Here is a 12870-nt window from a genome sequence, read left to right as displayed (position 1 = left end):
TGACTAATAGTTTTGAAGCTGGAGATTGCTCACAAAATTAGAGGAGGGATGAGCCTGATTGTTATTTCATGTTTTCTCACCGGATTCTCTGAGTATTTGATTTGATTCTTTTAACATGCACACTGATGTGATGCACTGTACAATAAAAGCCACTCCTCCCCATTTCCCCTGTACACTGTGATCCCCTGACCACATCCGTTGTTTTCTTTTTATCTATAAAGTCTTATTTTAGCCTCTAAAACATGCTCTTAATATTACATTTCTGGTCATGTTATCATGTGTGTTTCATCAGCTGACCTCCGGTCCGCTAGGTGGCAGCACGTCAAATATCACTGTCTGCGGCGGGAACACTTGAAAGAGAACAGGCCGGAAATAAAAGCATATCAATGACGGAAGAAAAAAAATGGAGGCGGCAGTGTTCATTCTGTCACTGGTGGACTGCTGTGCACTGATTTTCCTCTCGGTGTACTTTGTATCCTTTTCGGTTGTGTGTTTTCCGGCGGGTGTTCGCAGTGTGCGGCCTGTCGCTCCCAACGGCCCGCGGACCGCAGCTCCTGGGAATTATGTTCTGTACTTTAGAGCTAACGAGCTAACTGTTAGCTAACCGCCTTCTCACAGAGTCAGTGACAGGCTAGCCTGAACTAAGTTCACCTGGACCTGTGTCAACAGCAGAGTACCCGGATGACAAGGTGTGGTAACAAAAACCTAGTCACAAAATAAAAGTTAAAAACATTATTTTTATCTCATCATAACCATAGTGGCAGGTAAACAAAACAAATCGTTAGCTTGCTTTCGTTGCTGTCGCTATTATTGATACCACTGATGAAGATATTCTTACAATATTCCTAAAAATAATAATTAGGTTAGATCACCTACCTATATACTACTAGTTTAGATTAACATTCTATAGTAACAATGTGCATTATGTAATGGCAACTCGTCTGTGTTCTGGGCATTTAATGTTGCTGTCAAATGCATAATGATCTATGCTTTGAAGTTGCTGCAAATATATATTTAAAATCTATATCAGAACTAGCATACACTGCACATTAGATTAAGCGTTACCTCTCAATAGCAAACATGTCTGATAAACGCATCATTATCAGAATCAGAAATCCTTTACATTAAAGGTGACAGTGCAGATAAAATGGCACACCTAAAATAATAGGTAGAGATATCAACATGAAAAATCAAGACAAATAATTAGTCATCCATGGTTAAAAACAAGTGCATAAAGGTGTTAAGATGCATATAATGCATGTATTGCGCATAGTGGTGATTATTGCACTATTGCTGCGTGAAGAAGCAACCAGAATAACAATATTAGAATGCAAACAAAGGTATATTGCACAGGATTGTATTGGGTTGTGGTCTGCCAGGGGCCGTGTTGGTTTTAAAGTCTAACAGCTGCAGGAAGGAAGGACCTGCATTATCTCTCTGAGACGCAGCAGAGGCCTGGGGCCTATACTACGAATCTAGTTCAACCTATCCTGGATATGTGTTTGAGTTATCCGGTTGACTTAATCCAAAATAAACCCACTCTCGCTAAACCGTCCTACGACGCTGGCTATCAACTCGATCGCTCAAGCCAGCCGTGTCCTATCTAGTTAGGTGCGCGTTCACATGAAAGGGGTGGTATCTTGAGCATTCGACCAATCACAAACATGGAGAAGCATACTGACAGCGCAGCGTCATACTTCTTGAATGAAAAGTCAACTATAATATTAGTCAAATATGAAGAAGTCAAACTTTAAACATCCATGACTTAAACACTTTATCCAGGATCAAAGCCACATAGCTGCCCCTGTACTACGAAGCCGGATTTTCGCTTAGCGGGCTAACTTCAGGGAAAACTCTGGGTTTCCGGTCCGACGACGCTAGTTCTCTTTTTAGCGGGCTAGATCTCCATGGTAACTTATGCTGAGCGGCTAACCTGGGGCCTATACTACGAATCAGGATTTTTGTTTAGTAAGCTAACTTCAGGGATTTCCGGTCCTACGGAGCTGGTTCACTTTTTAGAGGGCTAGATAACTTACGCTGAGCGGGTAGCCTGCTCCGGAGCATGATAGGTTCCAGGATAAGAGATCAACTCAGTGAAAGCACCGCCTGCTGACCAATCAGAGCTAACTAAACTAACTCAAACATATCCAGGATATGTTGAACTAGATTCGTAGTACAGGCCCCTGGTCCGGAGCAGGTTAGGTTGCAGGCTAAAGGCACGGACACACCAGGCCAATTATCGGCGTCGGTGGGCGTCAGGCCGACGATGAGCGTCGACACGCCTTACTCAGATTGGTGTGTCCCGCACCGTCTGGTCTTTTCAGCCGGGCCGATGCCTTTTCGGCCGAAACACATTGAATCGGCAGGCAGTCGGCAAAATAAATCACTCTGATTGGCTGTTCAGCTAGCGAATCAGTGCATGAGAAGCAAAACGGAAGTGAGGGACCCAAACAAACTATTAAGAAGGCAAATCTGAGATTTCATTTGACTCCAGCTCTCGACACAGGTTCGGGAAAGCCCCATGAGCTTCTCGCTGTAGAGTGAAAATGGAACGCACACACTATTTGTTGTTTATGTCACGCAGTCTGTTCTTCTTCTCTCGGTTATCACGCAGTCTGTCTTCCGGTTGTTGCCTCTTTTGAATGACGAATACACACTACCGCCGCCTGCTGGTAAGGAGAGTTATTGCCACTCACGAATGCGCCGTTCGTACGTGCTTCTTGGCCATCGGCTGAAGTCTTTGCGGTGTGTTCCAGTGCGACACATGGCCAAGACGCAGGAGACGTGAGGCGACGCAATAGTCGGGGGTCCGTCTGTGTGAGTTCTTTGTTGTCAGATTGGTGTGTCCGGGCCTAAGAGATCAAGCCAGTGAAAGCACTGCCTGCTGACCAATCAGAGCTCCGTGTGCGGAGTTTAAAGCTATCAAGTCATATTACAGGATAAAGGAAATACAGTTTAAACTGCCGTTGCAGGAAAGACGGCCGGCAAAAATCACCGACTGTGAACGTGAACATTAATAGAATATCACCTCCATCTTCAGAGCAATCTGACTATTATAACATTAGCGTTAAGAAAGCCTACTTAAATATCTGCCACAACATAAGTAACCGGATCAGAGTAACATTAAGTACAGTCCACAGCACTGTGAGTGCAGACGTCGATGTGTCCCATTATCATTCATACTGTATGCTGAAGTATTATTTTAAGCAACACATTAAGTTGACGAAACACTCGAGTCAAATGTAATTAAAGTCAGATCGTGTCTTAGACGGGGCCGTGATATCATAAACCTGTTACGCATTCAAACACTTTTTCTTTTGCCAGCTGTATTCACCTTGCAGGTGCAGCTCTGTGGCTTTGATCCTGGATAAAGTGTTTAAGTCATGGATGTTTAAAGTTTAACTTCTTCATATGTCTAATATTATAGTTGACTTTTCATTCAGGAAGTATGACGCTGCGCTGTCAGTATGCTTCTCCATGTTTCTGATTGGTCGAATGCTCCAGATACCACCCCTTTCATGTGAACGCGCACCTAACTAGATAGGACACGGCTGGCTTGAGCGATCCACTTGATAACCCGCGTCGTAGGACCGTTTAGCGAGAGCGCGTATGTTTTGGATTAGGCCAACCGGCTAACTCAAACATATCCAGGTTATGTTGAACCGGCTTCGTCGTACAGGCCTCTGGTGAAGCAGCCTGTAACTGAAGGAGCTGCACTGTGTGTCTTTATTGTCCAGTTAAATGGAGCCGATAGAAGCAGGGAAAGAGAGCGTTCACAGAAAACATTCAGCACTATAAGGTTGTGATTGACAGCTGGAGGCCCCTTGACTGACAGCTCAGATCATCACCCTGTCTGATCTAGAATGTGACTACATCAACGCCAGAGCCTGCTGCTCCAAGCTGAACAAAGTGAGTCACGTTAGATGGTTCCTTTTTATTTTATGATGTATTTTGTTTGTAGTGCCATTTTATTTATTTTGATGAAATGCTGATGTATGATTTTGATGTTTGTATGTTTGACATTTTGTGTCTCCAGTGGGTAATTCCAGAGATGGTGGGCCAGTGTCTCTCCACCATGCTGATGCTGGTCTCCATGCACTGGTTCGTCTTCCTGCTCAACCTGCCTGTAGCAGCCTGGAACATTTATAGGTACGCTCATACTATTATAATAATAATAATACATGGGATTTGTATAGCTCTTTGCCTAATGCTCAAAGACGCTTACAATTATTATCTGCATTGTCATCTGTCTGTACGGTTGGGTATAATGACAATATATAGTGTGACAATAAAGACAATGGAGAATAGAGATGATGTTGTCAGAGGTCAAGTTTTGGACATATTGACATTTTTAGAAGTTTTTTTAGCAGGTGAATCATCGAGAATGCTGTTGCAGTAATCAAGTCTAGATGTAAAGAATGCATGAATCAGTTTTATCGGTAATGAAGAAGGGGGAGGATCGATATAGGCAATGTACTTTAGGTGGAAGAAGTCCGTTTCTGTGAGGAAGGGGAGGGTGGGGTCAAGGACAATGCCAAGGTTAAAGACGTGAGTGAATGGTCAATGTTCAGTTAAAAATCCTGAGTGGACCAGGTAAGTGAGTTTGGGCCAAGGATGACCATTTCAGTTTTGTCACAGTTCAGTTTGAGAACGTCTTTTTCCAGCAGACATAGTTCTTGTAGAGATATTTATATTATACATGAAGTCTGAGCTTTGCATATATTTGAATAAATGTATATGACACGCTCTCCTCTGTTCCCTGCAGGTACGTGAAGGTTCCCATGGGAAACATGGGCGTGTTTGACCCCACTGAGATCCACAACCGAGGGCAGCTCAAGTCCCACATGAAGGAGGCCATGATCAAACTGGGGTACCACCTGCTCTGCTTCTTCATCTACTTGTATAGGTGAGATCACACACACACACACACGCACGCACACACACACACACACACACACACACACACACACACACACCACACACACACACACACACACACACACACACACACACACACACACACACATGCAAGCACACAACATGTAATGACATGTTCAACACCTACAGCCGTCACTTCTGTATTAACACATCTCCCCCCTTTTATTGCAGCATGATCCTGGCTCTGATCAACGACTGAAGAGCCCAGCAGGGTGCCAAAATACAACTCTGCTGCCCCCCCCCCCCCCCCCTACATCCTGCTCCTGTACTATATCCATACAGTCTTTCAGAACAGCTCAGAGAAGGTTTTCTCTCACTGGTTTACTGAGCTTGATTTGAGATGTTAGACCTGATTTAATAAAATGCAACAGTTAATATTTAAAATAAACACTTCATAACAAAATCTCCTACAACTAGAGACGGTATTGTGATGGAATCACACCAGCCTGAAGCAAAATCCAGACTCATGGGGTGAACAACAACTAGGCCTGTTGTGTGCATTGAGTTGCTTTCACATGATTGGTGACGGACTGATGATGACATACACACGTAGATGTACCTGATGGCTACTGAGTGTGTATTCTGATATTCTGAGCTGTGGTACATCCTGGCTGCTGGCCCTCTATCAGCCAAACCTGACATAAAGCAGCAGTGATTGACTTCCTGCCCGGGCTTTAAAGACCAGCTGTTTGAAATCAGTAGGATGTGTAACTCCTCCCATCAGTGTGTGAGCTGCTTAGATGCATGTTTAATTTATCTTGACATTTTTAAGAAGAATACTGGCGGTCTTAACTGATATACTTTCTGTCTCCGACTCCATAACAAAGACATCGTGGGCCAGTAGGGTCTCTCTGTTTGGCCTTTCAAATAGTAACAAAGTAAAAGAAAAGGCAACAATTTCATCAACAGATTAAAAAAAAAAAAAACTGGTAGGAAGAAGCCATAGGACAACATTGAGTTTAGGATCCTACTCACTGGGCCTTTAAGAAGAGATTTTAAAAGAAACTGAATTGGTGAGTGCGTGAGAGGGAGCTTAACAAAGACATTGCTTTAAAATGTCCCACAGCTGATCAGCTGACTGAAGGCCATTCCTAATGATTCTCATCATTTGTCATTATTTCTGGATGTCTCTTCATGCTGTGCTTCAGTGTTCTGATCTGTTGCTCCTTTTTCCTTAATTGGCGTAATTGGTAAAAAATCTCAATTTTGAAATCAGAGATTTAGTGTAGTATTAAAGTGTAGAGAGAATAGTTATTGTTCACCAATGAGACTGTTCTGAGACTTTATGCATACAGCCAGGAGCATTACACTCCTCCCTGATCGCCAGCTCAGCCCACACACACACACACACACACACACACACACACACACACACACACACACACACACACACACACACACACACACACACACACACACACACACACACACACACACACACACACACACACACACACACACACACACACCATCTGATTCATATTCAGTCATATTTATGTATGAGGAGCGTTGCTCTGTGTGGGTGGTCTGTGGGACGTCCCCTCACAGAGCTGGATGCTGTCCGGTCAAGTGTTCTGTTTGGAAAGCCTGTGTGTTTCTGACGGCTGTTGTGTTAAATCTGAGTTTCATTTTGAATCATTGAATTTGACCTCAGTCATGCACTGATGTAACTGACTTTGCATTGAACGCACTGTACTGTATGTTAATGTTCCCTGAGCAGCGGGGTCTCACACCCTGACTGACTGTATTATGAAAGGGGGGGGGGGGGGGTACTGTTAGTGAACAAGTTCCTGTTTTATTCACACAACTGTCTATCTATTTTTGGGGTCGGAGTGTTTCATAAATAAAAGTGAAAGACAAGTGTGAGTTATCTGTTTTCCATGTGGCATTGAGTTTACACTTTGTAATCAATGCCTTTCTAAAATCTCTTTCATACAAGTTAACGTAATGCTCAAAAGTGAAAAAACAACAAACTCTTACACAGTTTAAGTGAAAAGATGTTTTCAGAATAATAATACATTGTTATGTTGCTCCTGTATCTGTATTTCATGTCCATTGGATTGGACGAATACAGTTAACTTAAAGGGGACCTATCATGCAAAATGCACTTTTGTACGTCTTTTATATATGAATATGTGTCCCCGGTGTGTTAGGGAACTCACCAAGTGTCATAAAACACAACCCTCTCTCTTTTCCTCCATACCCAAATCTCTAAAAACGGGGCTGCAACGGATCTGATACAGACTGATACAGATTTGAAATATCTCTGATGTCAAAAACGAGGAGCTCTGCCTATATGGCCAACTCTCCACCTATCAGGAGGAGACAGCCACGGCCATTGCTGCTCGAAAGTGCTGGATACGCTGTAGTACATATGCCAGGCCTGTAGGTGGCGCTGTAGTCTGCCACAAAAGCAGCGAAGAAGACTTCTCACAGATTCAGCCCTTGCAAAAACAGGGCTAAAAAAGAGCAAATAGAGCGAAATGAGGCATGGCTAAAATGCATGATCTGTTTGGTAGTTTGCAGACATGTTTTATATAGGTATGGCCCTACAATATATTATTCAAATATAGCATGATAGGTCCACTTTAAGGATATCTTTATTAATACAATCTGTCAAGGAACGAGAGATCAATTCATTTATAAATAATAATTAATAATTTAAAGCATGTAAAAGGTTTCTTGGATGACAGATTCATCGTTTTGTCTGTATCATGACGTGACACATTTGTGCAGTTCTACAAAGCTGAATCATGTTTATATGGAGCAGTTGTCATAGCAGCAGCTATAACCTTAACTTATTTATTCAGCAGGATAATTTACGAGGTGAATCCAACACATTAAAACAACGTTCCTTCAGATCATTTCATAAAACAACAGATAATTATTGTTTAGCTTTGTCTGTCTATGCTGCTGAGGTTGCGACATGCTCCACTTGAAGTGAAGTCGACTTAACCTTGAATAGTTAACTGGAGTCTATTGAAAGAGGACATATTATTCTCCTTTTCAGGTTCATATTTGTATTGAATGCCTCTACTGTGACATGTCTCCATGCTTTAATGTTCAAAAAGCTCTTTATTTTCTCACACTGCCTGTGCTGCAGCACCTCTTTTCGCCCTCTGTCTGAAACCAGAGCCCAGTCTGCTCTGATTGGTTAGCTGGTCGGCTCTGTTGTGATTGGTCAACCAGTTAGTGATGTCCCGCCCCTTAGCCTATCACGTATAATGTGTTGGAGCACTGGCCAATAGAGTGGTGCAGTGACGAGTCCTAAAACGGGGGGTTACGTATTGTAACCCAAGTTATATAAGCACAGGCGGAGCCCTCTACTGGACTCAATGGGTACTACTCTCAACCATGCTATGCGAGCATTCACCTACTGAGTTGCATAAACGTAGCCGGCCAATCGGGGCGAGCCTACCTGAATGCGTGCGCAGGCCCACAGTATATAAGGCGGCTACGCCTCCTGACTGTCATCCTACACCCTCTTCAGCGAGCGGCATAGGAAAGACAGGGCCCCTAGGTAGAGGACTCCGCCTGTGCTTATATAACTAGGGTTACAATACGTAACCCCCCGTTATATCTCACACAGGCTCCGCCCTCTACTGGACTCTATGGGTACAGTGGGTGGAGCCCTGATGGATAAACGCCCTGTCGTCCAACAACATCGACCCATCACACTGCCCCTGACCGGCCTTTGGTTAACAGCCACCGCACCCCAACTTCCTCTCATCCGGTTGTGACCGTGGAGAAGTCGGGGCCGCAGCTTACTTGGCTGGGTAAAGCCTAATTGGTCTGAACAAGCCCATAGCTCCACCCTGCAGGTGCCAGCGCAAGTGACTAACACTGCGCACTACGTTCCCCCAGGTCCCTAAGGAGCACGGGAAGAACGCAAGTGCACTATGTCCCCCACACTCACACGCTTACCTCGTGCAGAGTGTGCATGGACCCTTTATGGGGCCTGTATGGGGCTTACTGCGCACCATGTTTCCCGGGTCCCTAAGGAGCATGGGAAAACATAAGTGCATTATGTTATGGGGGGGGTCAGATACCTACTGACCCACAGGCCCCCCCCCCCCCCCCCCCCTCTCACCAGTCCTGTGTTGCCCCAGCAAGCACAGACGGTGAAAAGGAGCCAGACATGTCCAAGAGATAATACCTTATGAAGGGGCCTGGCGTAGACCAAGATGCCGCCGTACATATATGTATGTCCTCCACACTCACGCCGCAGAACAAGGCTGTTGATACAGCCATACCATGTGTAGAGTGTGTATGGACCCCAGTGGGGAAGGTTCTCCCCGCCTGTCCATAGACATGTGAAATGCACTCGCACAGCCATCCTGTCAGGCGTTTCTTGGACAGAGCTTTACCGGCCACACCATCCCCAAAGCACACAAACAGCTGTTCAGTGCGCCTAATGGAAGCCGTGCACCCTACATAACATGCCAGCGCACGCACCGGGCAGAGGAGGTGCAATTTAGACTCCCTGTCCCCAATATGGGGTGGAAGACTAAAGCCGTTCAACTGTATAGCCCTCGACCTGAACGAACTCCTTAGGTTCTTGGGAACAAAGGAGGGGTTCGGTCTGAGTGTCTCCCCGCTACGGTCACCCCGAATCAAAAGGCAACCCGGGTGCACCGACAGAGTGGTCAGCTCGCACACTCTCTTGGCCGAAGTCAAGGCAAGCAGCAAAGCTGTTTTCAATGATAGTGCCTTCAGGGAGGAGAGCTCCAGAGGCTCATGGTTCTGTGACCAGAGCCTCGAGCACCAACGGCAGATCCCATTGCGGGGTGGAGACATGCACCACTGGGTGCTGTCTCCTGACCAAAAAACGTGCCATAAGCAGTTGACTAAAGGCTGACCTGCCGCCAAATCCCTCATTGCAGGACGAGGTGGCTGCTGCATACACCTTAATTGTGGAATGAGCAAGCCCCCTGTCCACCAGTATCTGTAAATAGGACAGAATAGAGCCCACCGTAAATGATAGAGGCTCTAGACTCCTTTCTTCCCACCACCGCTGGAATCCCGACCACTTCGTCCTGTAACAGGCTGTGATGGATCCTGCTCTTGCTGCCTGGATAGTCTGAATAACATTCTCAGACAGTCCACCCCTTCTCGGCCTGTCCCTCTCAGGAGCCAATCCTGGAGAGGTTGGCCCAGAGTGGGTAGTTTCTGTCAGAGGCCAGCCACCACCTATAGCTCTCTTTAGGCAGGTCCCCCCCCATCCTGTCACGGATGCATCTGTGAACACCGTGATGTAGAAGGTCACCTGCCCCAGTGGAGTTCCCCTCCGCAGATGCTCTGGGAACCCCCAGTATCGGAGGTTGCCCTCCACTGAGGGGGGGGGGGGGGGGGGGGGGGGGGGGGGGGGATGGTCACCAGACGTCGTTTGTGCCTCTTGGGATCTAAACGAAGGCCGGCAAACCACCTCTGCAGGCGACGCATATGCAGTAACCCCAGCGGTACCACAAGGTGAGCAGCCATCATGAGACCCAGAGTCTGCATGATGGTCAAAGCTGTCACGTTGCCCCCTGTCACGGTCTGCAAACTGCCTGAAGCAGGGATGCCTGTCTGCTCTCTGACAGGGTGGCACATATTCTGCCTGCATCGAGCAGAATTCCCAGATACTCCACCTGCTGGTGAGGTATGGGACTGCTCTTCCTCCAATTGACCGCAAACCCCACTTGCATCAATTGGGCTGTGTTTGCCCCTTCCCTGGACCTGGCCATGACTATGAGGTCGTAAAAGAAAACCCTCATGCCATGGTCACGAAGCGGCTGAAGCGCTGTGGCCACACATTTGCTGAACGTGCGTGGGGATAGGGAGTAGCCTAACGGTAGTCTTTTGTACTCGTAGGCTACCCCCTGGAAGGCAAAACGCAAACTACTTTCGGTGATTTTGAGCAATTTTGACATGAAAGTAAACGTCCTTCAGGTCGATGGCTGTGAACCAATCGCCCGGCTGCACTAGTTCCAGTAATTGTTTTACATATGAGACTTTTTGCAGGCAATGTGCTGATTCAGGCTGCGAAGATCCGGAATGGGTCTGAACTCTCCTGTCTTCTTGGAAACCAGGAAGTACATGGAGTAAAGCCCCTTTTCTCTGTCATGAGAGTGCACAACAGACACAGCCTGTTTTTGCAACAGGGCCTGAATCTCTGTTGAAAGGAAACCTGTCTCCTCCTGGGATGATAGATTTGCCTCTCTTATGCCCCTGAATGGAGGAGGGATGCCGCAAAACTGGAGTGAGTACCCCAGTTTCAGGGTCCTGTCCATCCATTCTGTCAGTACACAGCTGAGCTTCCATTCCCCATAAAACTGTGTTTAGGGGACCTGCAAGCACCTGCGGAGTCGCAGCTAAGAAGCTGTAGCACTCCCTGGTGGCCCTCCTCCGCCAAACCGAAAGGAAGATTGGCTTATGGGGAACCAACATTAAAAGGGCAGATTTTCTGCGGAGGTCAGAGGTTCTCTGCCCAGCCTGCTGCCTGTGGGAGCAGATGGGCTGCCACGCTCCGCCGCCATGGTCATCACCAGGGGGCGGACAGACCTGGGCAGTGGACTTCCATGGACGCCGGACCCGGAAGTGCCTGACAACGAGAAGTCCTCGTCTACCTCCTCCCCGGCAAACGGAGTCATCCGCCCCACTTGAATGGCGAACGTGAAAGGCGAACGTGAATGGCACCACCTCGGCCATATCCTGGTCCCCCAAACACTCAAAGCAGAGGTGGTGGGGATCAGCGCCCGCTATTAAGCCAGGGCACGAAGGACAGGTATGATAACTTATTTCTTCTTCTTTCAAACGTTTTACTTTCCTCTGTCAGGTGTTGTCCTGCTCGCTGAAGAGAAAAGGATGACAGTCAGGAGGCGTAGCCGCCATATACTGTGGGCCTGCACGCGCATTCAGGTAGGCTCGCCCCGATTGGCCGGCTACGTTTATACAACTACGTATAGCAGGGGTATTGCGCGAGGTGAATGCTCGCATAGCATGGTTGTGAGTAGTACCCATAGAGTCCAGTAGAGGGTGGAGCCTGTGTGAGATATAACCCGGAAGTGAGTTAGCATTTTACCACTACCGGTTCCCTCGTCTCAGAGTCAATGGGATTTCGCTATAGGATTTTGGAAAATAGCTGGAAATAAGGTATGTGGTTGACACCCATTTAAGAGACGGATCATGTTTTGTTCCACAACATTAAATACATTAGCAGTGACCCCACTGGGGATTTTTGAAGAGTTTTCGTGTCTGAAAACGATGGTTGTTAGCAAGTGGCTGAATAGGACTACAGAAGTTGTCGAGGACGTTCTACGTCATTACGCCGAACACGTAAACACGCCCGCTAAGTTTGTTTGCCCCTGTTCTGCTTGAAAGCAAGTACCTGCGCTCTTGCAAACTGTTAAAACAAACGCTTCAACTTGTACAATTTTGAATCTGTATTTTTGAATATCGATCTTAAGTTGGCGTGACGTTGAAGTCGTGCGGCCCTGCTGCGCGGCTGTAGTTCCTTTATAGCAGGGGTCGGGGACTGTAACCAGGACTGTAACCAGTGGCACACTAGGAATAAGTGTGCACAAATATTTAAATTATATTTTTCGGAACGAGACCGCCGGCAGAGCGCGTCTCCCCCTGTAGAAGGAAGCCACGCAACGCAGCGCAGGATAACTTCTATGCCCCGCTGTCTTTAACTCCAGTCGACTTTCTGCTGCTTTCCTCCATGGTGAAACGATCAGGGGTATAGCGCACTTCACTCATTGCAGTAGCCTATAAGGAGCTGTACATGCCACAGTTTTTGCGTGGCTGTGTCTTTAGTTGAAAGCCCAGTGGCGATCTGCTCATCTGTCATTGAAAATAATATGCTACACAGGGGCGGACTGGCCAACTGTGTGTTCTAGAGAATCACAGTACGTCCAGTCGTCAACGAACCGAGCCGGTCGCCAGTGG

At 46.7% G+C, this 12870-nt stretch overlaps 1 protein-coding gene across 1 annotated transcript; it reads left to right on the top strand.

Annotated features, from left to right (window-relative positions):
* The first annotated feature begins 369 nt into the window (after positions 1-369).
* cnih4 (cornichon family AMPA receptor auxiliary protein 4) lies at positions 370-6804 on the top strand. The gene is made up of 5 exons (XM_034227840.1): positions 370-472; positions 3841-3909; positions 4037-4149; positions 4766-4906; positions 5110-6804. The coding sequence occupies exons 1-5, from the start codon at positions 404-406 to the stop codon at positions 5135-5137; spliced, it is 420 nt and encodes a 139-aa protein (XP_034083731.1). The 5' UTR covers positions 370-403; the 3' UTR covers positions 5138-6804.
* Positions 6805-12870: the final 6066 nt, after the last annotated feature.

The sequence above is a fragment of the Gymnodraco acuticeps genome, unplaced genomic scaffold, assembly GCF_902827175.1.
Source record: "Gymnodraco acuticeps unplaced genomic scaffold, fGymAcu1.1, whole genome shotgun sequence".
In the NCBI taxonomy this organism is placed as follows: Eukaryota; Metazoa; Chordata; class Actinopteri; order Perciformes; family Bathydraconidae; genus Gymnodraco; species Gymnodraco acuticeps.
The sequence above is the reverse complement of the archived record's forward strand: the minus strand, read 5'-3'. Positions and strand labels throughout refer to the sequence as shown.

Bases quoted from the DNA above. Each gene is read 5' to 3' on its own strand.
- cnih4 (XM_034227840.1), top strand. From the start codon at position 404: ATGGAGGCGGCAGTGTTCATTCTGTCACTGGTGGACTGCTGTGCACTG. The intron at 3,910-4,036 runs GTGAGTCACGTT...TTGTGTCTCCAG, and splicing joins GCTGCTCCAAGCTGAACAAA to TGGGTAATTCCAGAGATGGT. The intron at 4,907-5,109 runs GTGAGATCACAC...CTTTTATTGCAG, and splicing joins TTCTTCATCTACTTGTATAG to CATGATCCTGGCTCTGATCA.